The sequence below is a fragment of the Sprattus sprattus genome (genome assembly GCF_963457725.1).
Source record: "Sprattus sprattus genome assembly, chromosome: 14".
Lineage (NCBI taxonomy): Eukaryota > Metazoa > Chordata > Actinopteri > Clupeiformes > Clupeidae > Sprattus > Sprattus sprattus.
The window spans coordinates 13,047,265-13,057,264 of NC_137912.1; the positions used below are offsets into that span (position 1 = coordinate 13,047,265).

General features: G+C 46.0%; 1 protein-coding gene across 1 annotated transcript in view; it reads left to right on the forward strand.

Annotated features, from left to right (window-relative positions):
- Window positions 1-6,794: 6,794 nt before the first annotated feature.
- ptprz1b (protein tyrosine phosphatase receptor type Z1b) overlaps window positions 6,795-10,000 on the forward strand; it is a gene marked incomplete at both ends in the record, with an annotated part of 25,794 nt that continues 22,588 nt past the window's right edge. Inside the window, 2 exons of the mRNA XM_080851678.1 lie at window positions 6,795-6,822; window positions 7,921-8,051. Of these exons, the coding sequence (XP_080707804.1) occupies window positions 6,795-6,822; window positions 7,921-8,051 (159 nt within the window). The remainder of the gene's footprint in view (window positions 6,823-7,920; window positions 8,052-10,000) is intronic.

Consider the following 10,000-nt stretch of genomic DNA (forward strand, 5'->3'; position numbering starts at 1 on the left):
AGAATATATTTGGCGGTGAATGATTCTGAGTGTGCGCCGCATATAAGTGGATGTGTTTCTGTGTAAAAGAGTGAAAATGTGCGCTCTAAATGTGTGTTGTTTGTATGTATACGTTTTCCATAATTTTGTTAATGAATATGGGCACAGACATTTATTTGTATTGGTATGTGTTTATATGAGTGTGTTTAAAAGGCAGATAGCGGTTTGATATTTGTTTGTATGTACATGTGTCTGTGTGTGAGCCAGAGAGTGTGTGTACTGTGCTGTGTGTTTGTCACATGCCTTGGTTGATCCCTCATCTTTTTGCGGATGCTCTGGGGGAGGCAGAGACAGCAGTCTGAGCTGGCGCTAGCATGGAGGTCCCGATGAAAGCTCTCTCGTCGTCCTCTCCACAGGCGCCACTCTCTGGGCAAGGGGATCCCTGATGTTGCGTGACAGTGACTTGCACCGCAGTCACTGAGACGTGAGAACGGACGCGAGCAGTCTGCTTAGTGGTATGGAGAGCTCTCCATTCCACAATGGCCGCTTTATTTCGCCCACAAAGCTTGTGTTTTAAATGGATGCACTGTTTGCTCCACGAGAAGGTTATACGGTGGTAAAGTAAATGTTATTGTTCAGCGAATCAAGAGGCTCTCTCCGTGGCGGCCATAGATGGCTCTTTAGGCTCAGCTGAACCTGTGCTTTGTCAAATTGGATGGAACATCAGGGTCAATGTTATACACAAGGGATTTTGAACACATGTTCACATAGGCTCTTGCATAATTCTGTAGACCACAAACCGCGAAAGGATGCTTTTGTGGGGCTTTAGAACACCCTGGGGGTTAGCAGTTTTGTGTACTAGCCTGCTTACACCCTCTGCTGTGATACACTGTGACATATATTGATTTCCTGGTGGTGTGGGTAAGTGCACGGGATATCGAACTTCAGTTGCACAGCTGTTTGTCGATACCATGGGCAATAGCCCACCGAACAGTGGCGCAATAGGTCGTCAGTCAGCCAGCTAGCAAAGTGATGGGGAGGTCCTTGGACTTTTCTCTGGGGAAGAGCGGTCAGCAGAAGAAGCTGTCGATGAAAAAGAGCGATAGTCCTCAGTGGACACACTGGGTGGACATCACTAATCCACCACTTGGATAAAGGCTGCTGCCATAGTGTGGAAATTTTATTTTAAAAGAAGCACACCTTTTTAAGTGTGACATTGTCTTCGTTGACAGCTATGGGAAAAGCCTGATTTACTGCCACATTTGCTGACACTTGTTTATTTGTTGGCTTTCATTCTCTCCCATGGTTTAGATATTCATCGGCAGTAACTCTAAACCCAGGTGTGGTAAGAGCTGCTTGGAATCCATTATTGCCACGTTGTTTACCGTCCGATGTTCTCTTCTCCTCCATGCTGTAATTGATCCTGTCAAAGTGAGCCGAAATCTCTCACCAAAACCCAGGCACTCCTTTAACCAGTAACCAAATATCTCCCTCGTGGTCCCTTGGCCGATCTATTCTAGTTGGAAACTTGCGAGAAGCATCTTCATTCTCCCATCTCCACACCTGGCTCCTCTGTCAGATAATGGGAAGGAGGCTTTCTCATGGTGTGTCTCCTTTCAGCGACTCACGGCCCCGTCGCTCCGTTTTCCCATCAGCCATCCCTGCGTGAACAGCTTTTGTTAGAAATCACGGTGTTTTGCGGCCTGCCAAATTGTATGGCACTGTTCCACTCAAATGATGCTAGCTTTGATAACAGCCTGCCTGCTTAGAGTCAGCCTGGATCTCTTTCTATGGGGCTTTCATCCCGGTGTCCTGTTTTTTGTTGCTTGGGAATGGTGGATGTCAGGAGGGCATCTGCATGTGAATACTCACACAGCCCAGCATTTGCACTTGATTCCCCTTATGAACATTATGCCTACAAGCCTAGTTGATTTAAAAAATATATCCCTTTAATAACTAAAGTTGAAGTATTTGCATTGGGCTTGATTGAACACACAAACAATAACTGCCTTTCTGTTGATACTCTTGATCAACAGGTTGTTTTGTCTACTGCTCTTGGCATAATTGCCTGTCTACTACTCTCCAAACGACATGGCTCTTTTCAAAGAAAAGAAAGCGCTCTGTATCGAGTTCCTTTGGGGAGAGAAAATGTGGTCGCAGAAGTGGAGTGGGGATCCTGCATAAATTAAAGATAATCTCTGTTAAAATATGTTAATTTATGCACTTAAAGGATATCGAAAGAAAATCTTGAAAGTAACATGTTACCTCGTGTTTTTCTTCATTTAGTAAGGCCAATTTGGATAGGTCTGTATTTGTAAACCACTCTGTACATCTTAATTTTTTTGTCACGAGGTGTCACGAAATTGGAAGTCTCTCGTAGGCTTGCCTACTTGCTACTTTGTCAACGAATTTGGGTGATACTGTTGCAAACAAGAAGTAGACCTATTAACATTTTCCTCTCATTCATTGATTATATATATAGCCCTAAAACGTTGGTTTGTCACACCATTAACTTTCGTATTTGTTTCTGACACATGGCAAAACGACATTATTTCTGTACACACTACATACCCATTAACCTATCTCCACTCTCTTGTTATTGGATTGTCCATGTGGATGTGTCTCCGTTGGCAACCACTCCGCGTTAGCGTAAAAAAGTGAACTGTGGGCGGCGCGCGCACGCAAGCTTTCCCCTGCTTTTCTTGCCAGGCAAGAAGCGAGCGTATGTATGGGAGCGCACTGGAGTCGGAAGACGGCGTGGAGCCCATCGAGAGCAGGTTATAGTCAGCATGAAGCAAGAGTAGCATCCTTGTGTGCCTCGGGGCTGTCCTTATAGTTTCAAGAGATTAGCGATTCAATTCTGCCGGATTCATTTTAGTGTTGACACTGGAAATGAAAATGGAGATGGCTACAAGACGTTTTTATCTTCTGATTGCGCACCTTTGGATCGTCTGTCAAATAGGTAAGCGAACTGAGGATTGAATGTAGCCTACGTTAACAGAGGCTATTGTTTTTATTTTTCTAAAAGTGTGAAGTTCATGTGCTATTTATGTTTAGTCTGTGCTTTTTTGGCTGAGGCACGTCAGGACTTCAGGGGGCAAGTCTGTCCTGTTTTATGTCGATGTTGGTGCCTATGCACAACGAGAAAATGTAGCAGATTACGTCCCATAAAAAAATACCCCGTCATATTGGGAAATCATGGAAATGGTAGGTGTTGCAGTAAAAAGTCAGTAAAAAAATCCCCGGGGTAAAACAAGTGTGAGTGCTATGTTTATGTGAGTGAAATATAAAGTGCTGCAGTCAGCAAACACTGAAGATCCTCTTCATATTCTTGAGAAACTTTCCATCTTTATAAATGAAAATATGCTCTGCTGTTATGTTCTGAATGAAAAGCCAGATCGCCATTACTATGACATTTTCATTTTTTTGTTTTGTTATTGGTGAAATGGTTTACTATTATTCTTCATGGGGGACTTTGTGCTGTAGGCTACATAGATTATTACCACATAGACAGGGTCGTGTCTGAGTAATCTAAACGGACTAAAGAGTAAAAAGTTTGAAAAGACATGTGAACCATCTGCACACTGATGTTTTCTTAAAATCTCCCTCAGCCTCATTTTAGACATAATAAACATGGCTCAGTGAGTGTTGAAATACACAGGAAGAAAATAGATCATAGTCAAAGATGCACTTCATTGTAAGGCCATGAGGGTCTACTGTAAGGCCATCTACACCATCATCCACCATCTGTTCTTACATTTACCATGCCACTGATATGGTTTATGGTGCATTTGACATGTATAACATTCAGTTATTGCTTTAAATCTCCGTGCAATCGAGTGTCATTCATGCCAGTTTTTGGCTTGTCATCATCCGTTGTTAGGTCTGACCCCACCACAATGTCTTCCATTGTACGAACCATGTGTTCTCACATTTGTCAAATTACCGTTGGCATTAGATGTTCAGTTCTCCTGGAGGTTTTGTTCCCTCCTTTCCGTAAGGCTGAATCCTGCTGGCAGCTGCTCGGGCCGGATTCTGTGTTGTGTTGAGCTGGCAAAGGGTCCGCTGGTGCTGGATGGTGGAGGCAAAAGGGGCAAAGGAGAGCCCACTGGGCGAGGGCAAATATGCTCAATACTCTAACCAAACAATCAATGGATGCCAAGGGCAGGTTGCTTGTCAATCCCTGACTGTCTGCATGTCATGTTTGGGTTCAGAACTGCATGGCAGACTTATGCCTCTGCTGTAACTGAACTGTGTGTGGGCCTGGTGAGCCCCTGTCATATATATCTAAATAAACTGATTGGGAGGGCAACAGTTGTGGTATTGAATGGTTGCTCTGGTTGATTGTTTTCCTATCACCCCCTGTTGCACGTGCAGTGAAAGCCCAGCATTGACATGGAGCACGGGCAATCAATCCAAAGTCCTGCTGACTGAAAACATAGTATAACGTTAAAGTAAGGATGCCCGCAAACACGTGATGGGCTGGTCTTAAAAACTCTCATTCAACCCTGAATGTCAGTATGGATTCAATTCATTGTTGGTGTGAACTGTAAAGGTCTGGCAACAAGTTGGTGCCAAGCTTGAGTAGGAATGTGGAAACGACTCAGAGAGCCCCTGATGTTTACGTGTTTTGATGGACCGTGTCTTTGGCCACAAACAGGATTTTCTCCTAAACAATGCTCTTATCTTAATGGTCCCGTAAACTTTGCAGGCCAAGTCCGAGTACATTAGGCTTGCAAGGCTAGAGCTCTGGAGCACTATCAGGATGTGGTTATGGGAGGCTTTATTTGCCTCCACAAAAAAGCCACTGTCCTTTTTCTTGGCTTCCCTGGTGTTTGGCTACAGTAACCCATAATTAGCCATTGAACCTCGACAGAGATACATATAATGCACCACACATAACTGAGGCCGAACATCCAATAAAGACTCCTGGTGTGCCAGTTTGGAGACTATAAAGGCTGCCTATAAAGGCTGCCTCTGCTGGACTCTGATGTCTTAAGACAGATCTTCAAAATGGATGCAGACATTTAGAAATCCTGTTAAATTATACAACTCCAGTGTTTCACCACAGCTTAGCAATAAATCATTTCAATCTGCGCTCTGTAAAAGGTTACATATGTTATGCAGAGCTGTGCTTTAGGAAATGCAAAGGGATAAACAGCAGTGCTAAAAATCATTTCATGTCTTAAAGGTCACTTACTGTATTGATTTAAATGTATCTGACATTAGACAGCTGATGGCGTCCTTGTTACTTAGAAAAAAATTCTCCCGCACCTTTTTCCTGTGGTGAGGTAAATAATAGATTTGCTTCAGGTGTCAGTATTCTTCAGGCTGGGAACATTTGAACCTAGGACAGGAGCTGGACAGACTGCAGGCTGTGTTGTGATGGAGCCCAGCAGAAGCTGTTTTATATGTCTACGTGCTAATTCTGTGCTGGTTTCTGTCTGTGTTTGTGCCAGTCAAGAGGATAGCGTGTGCAGTTGTTCTTTGGAAACAACACAGACGGAGAAAAGCTGTTTGAGTAACACATTCAGTAAACCAACCCCCCCGACACACACACACACACACACACACACACACACACACACATACCATGTCCAGTGATGTGAAAATCCCCTCCTGTTGGGACCAACATCTTGGATCTATAGCAATGCCAGCAAACAATGCCACACCAGACCCAGAAGATATTAAACACAATGGGCTAAAATAAATACATGTAAAAATCTTTTTTGGCATGGCTGTTTCCATAGCAACACGGGTAAACCAGCAAGATGCTGAGGCCAGGCCAGAGGGGAGGAAAAAAGGAAAATCTATGGCAAATCAAGAGAGGCAGCATGGGAATTATTTCTGCTGATTTATTTGCAAATTTTGTCAAATTCAGATTCCCCGCAGTGCAGTTTCTCTCCGCTGATTTCTCCGCTGATTAAATACAATCTGTGCTCCTAAAAGAGGAAGCCCTGAAACAGAACAAATCTGACAGCCCCTTAAGCTGGCCAACTGCTTTGCTTTCCCCCTGTTTGCTGAGTCTCCCTTGCACTTGGGTTCTTTTGCCCTCCATGTGCAGGACATTAAACAAGTCCCCGGCTGTTTGAACTTGTGCTTAGCACCGGTCCGCAGTGTCTCATTCTGACGACACGGTCTTCATGGTTGCATCAATTTATTTACCGAGTGGTAAATATTTTCTCTTTCCCCCTTTATTTTGGCAGGAAAAACCATCACTGGTTTATTATTTGTGGGAAAGGGGAGGTGTTGTATGCATTCTGAAAGATGGAGAAACACTTTCAGTCACTCATTTAGTCTTTTCCTCAGTACCTCATCCTTATGTTTCCGCCCAGGTGTTTTGCTTTCATATAAATCTCTTGTATCTGTTTATGGATACCACACGGGGCTGTGTAGTTAGGTAGGGACCATGGATACGTGGTCTGAGAGCTGCCTTTAACTCTACTGCAGCATCCAGAACATCCTGCCTAAGTCCTCCCCCGGCCCTAATGTAAATGTTTAGAGATGAAGCAGCAATGAAGGATGGAGAAAATGGCACGGAGCCAGAGAGCAAAGAAGCATTTCTTTTCCCTCTTGACTCCAGGAAGTGGGATCTGGAGTTCTACTCCATGGACAATAAGCGGGATTGTCTGTGAAGTCACAAAAGGCGACGCTGTTTAAAAGGAGTTGGCTTGGCCCGACTGGCATTGGGGAGTCTGGTCGGGGGTCTCTGAGAGAGAAAGAGAGACAGAGAGAGTACAAAAAGGGAGACAAGAGAGCGAAAGATGAAGAAAGAGAGTGGGTCTCTCTCGGCTCTTGCCCCCCTATAAAACGAGATGGAGTCTCGGGGACCCCCAGTGAAAGGTGAGGGGCGAGTCTGTAACCATAGCGATGGATGAGGGAGCAGAGGAAGTCTTCAGTGGCCAGGCGCTGTTGGAGGGATTGCCTGTTGTCAGGGCGCCTGCTCTGGCACGTCCGGGATGGCGAGTGGAGACCTGCTCACCGTCAGATTCAGCCAGCACAGATGGAGATGGAGCAGCACTGTAGCTCTGCAGGCCTGGCAAGAACACAGCAGTACAACAGAAACACACATACACACACACACACACTCTCTCCTTCTACCTCTCATTTTCTCTCCCTCTTTCTCTCTCAACTCTCCCTCAATCTCCCCCTTCTCCCTCCTTCTCGCTTTTCTCTCAGTCTCCTCTTCACTCTCTTTCTTACTCTGTTTCTATGTTCCTCCTTCTCCCCCTCTGTTTCTCTCTCCATCTCCATCCTTCAGTTTGTTTTCATCCTCTGTTTATCTCTGTTATGGTTCTCTCTCGCTCTAGCTCTCTCTCTCACTCTAGCTCTCCCTCTCGCTCTCTCTCTCTCTCTCTCTGTGCCAGCATTCAGCCCACTGGCCTCAGAGAGAATGACCTCATCGTTAGAAGCACTCCCATCGAATAACTCTTTGTAAAATGCTGAACGCGTAAGCTCACTGAGTTACTATGAGGGAAGCAAGAGTCTTGCTGTCCAACGGCGACAGTGAATACCTGGCACACACAGAAAGCTGCGCCACATGCTTCTACGTTTAAAATGCTCAGTATTCAACCGTCTCCAAGCTCTCGCCGCTCAGCCGAGCCCCAGGGGGATCTTCCTATCGCTTACTAATTTATGATCTCTTCCTGTGATTCGGCCTGTTTTCTCAGATGCTGGAACTCCAAAAACATTGTGTTTGTTATTTTAGGCCCCCTTTTTTCCCCTCACCAGGGACGTCTCGCGCAAGTAGCAGAGATTTACGGGAGCTCTTAAGAAGAAAAGAGGAGTGAATCGTTTGCGATTTCATGGCGTATTACTGTATGTTGGAGTGCGAAAGCAAGCAGCGCCACTGGCCTCATTTTGCAGACTTCACTGGGCAGTTTTGCGGATGTTATTTATGGACACTCTAAAAGCTGTCCTGACATCCTACTCCACTTCAAGAGGACACGCGACGCGATGACAACTATAAGACACAAGAGCTGGCGCAGTCTGGGCTAGCAAAGGGTGTCGTCACTGCACGGTCGGTGGCACTCCCCATGAAGTCTCAGATGCATCAGAGGCGATTCCCGCAGGTAACTCAACGCTGTGGATCTAGAGCGAGGCCTGCTGGGAAGGCCAGTAGGGAGGGGCACTGTTTTTTTGAAGAGCATGTAAAAAGCCCAGCTGTTCTGAGGCATTACCACCTCCACATGCTGGCCCCTTGCATTCTCACGGTTACTGCATGTCATTGGTCCTCCGACACCCCCTTCAACAGCTGGGAGCACATATATGTACATCCACCAATACACACACACACACACACACACACACACACACACACACACACACACACACACACACACACACACACACACCGGACACACACTCTCACATTCAAAATGTCTTACCAAACTATACATAGTGAGTCAAACATGTATGATCACCCATGGACACACACACACACAAACATACACATGCATTTACACCCAACCATACAGCAAATACTACTCACAGACTCCCTTATATGTGGACTGTGGACTACCTTAATACACGCCGCACACCTTTGTCTACATGGCAAATGTGCATACGCATACACACACTGCACATACACCCCCCCACCTGGCACGCATGGCCTGCGACCTCACCAGCTGTGCCTCTAAACTCCTGAAAATAAAAACTGGGAACGCGCCGGCAATTGAATTTCCCACTGAGACTCAACAACTGCCGCATGGGAGTCGTGGGCGTGGTGGCTGGTGCCGATGCGTGGTCTACACTTTCTCCTGCGCTTCTGGCGCTAATTGAACAGGTGTCGCTGAAGACCGGCGACTTCAGATTGCATATCGCTCTGGGAGTATGAGCGAGAGTTCTTCCCCTAAACTCTTTCACTTTATTCGCTGACCTGACGCTATGCCCTAGAGTCTGGCAACCGGCGCGAGAGGTAATTTCATGAGCCGATGCACCGATTCATCCTCATCTCCCGAGTTGAGTCCACTCGATGCACTAATACCAAACACCACAAAACCCTTCTCTTCAGCCTGGGTATCCGCTGGTCTCTCCCTTGGGAAGACTAATCTCCTTTTCTCATTACCAGTCCGTGCCAGGCTCTCATCCGCCACAGTTTTACAGCTTTTAACACCCCCGCTGTTTCTATACCATGCCACCGAGGCCCTCCTTTCTCACGGCCGCTGAGGATATGGTCACAGTGATGTTAATTGAGCCTTTTCCTCCCAGTGAATGTTTCATTTACTCGCATTGAATAACGCGCAGCCTGGCTTGCTAGCTGGGGCTAATGAACCCCCGCCTGCCGATTCTGTCTGGCAGTTCCCAAGGTTCGGCGAGGGTGAGGGGTATTATTCTCTGCCCGCAGTGTCCCCGAACGCTCTGTAAAGGAGCCATGCCTTGAAGTCACTGGCAGCCAAATCACTTTTCCTTAGTATTAACTTAAATGGTTTGTAGTCCTTAGTCCTTTGAATGGAGAAAGCATAGCTACTACATGAAGATGATTTGTCCTGCTTCCCTGTATGGTGGTGGAGTCCTTCTAGTCTCCAGAGGAGAGCAAGGTCTATAGAGAGGGAGTGAAAGGCATAGAGGGAAGTCAAAAGGTCACCGTTTTGATATGGAACTCATTAAGATCACTCTGGGATCTAATTTGCCCGGCTGGCACTTGCACTCTTGTCACTTTAAGGTGGAATAGAGCCAAATCAGCCCAGTGTGCTCACCGGATATAGGCTTGGGTGGATGCTGGAGTCTTTTTTTCTGTGAGAGGTCTTCAACTTTCCCATCCTGTGAGTGAGTTTGTGGCTGCTGCAGGCTGGCCTCTTCTAATACCATGACCACAAACCACAGCTGTGGGACTGAACACGACTGCTGCTTGCTCAGAGTTCAAGACCTTTGACTGACCTAGGGTTTTAGGGAAACAAATGTGTGACAATTGGCATGTTTAAAAATATTTTCTGTAATTAATGTGGCTACCAGTGTGTGTATGTCTCTTTCTCTTTCTCTCTCTGTCTCTGCCTCTGTCACAGTCTCTGTCTATGTCTCT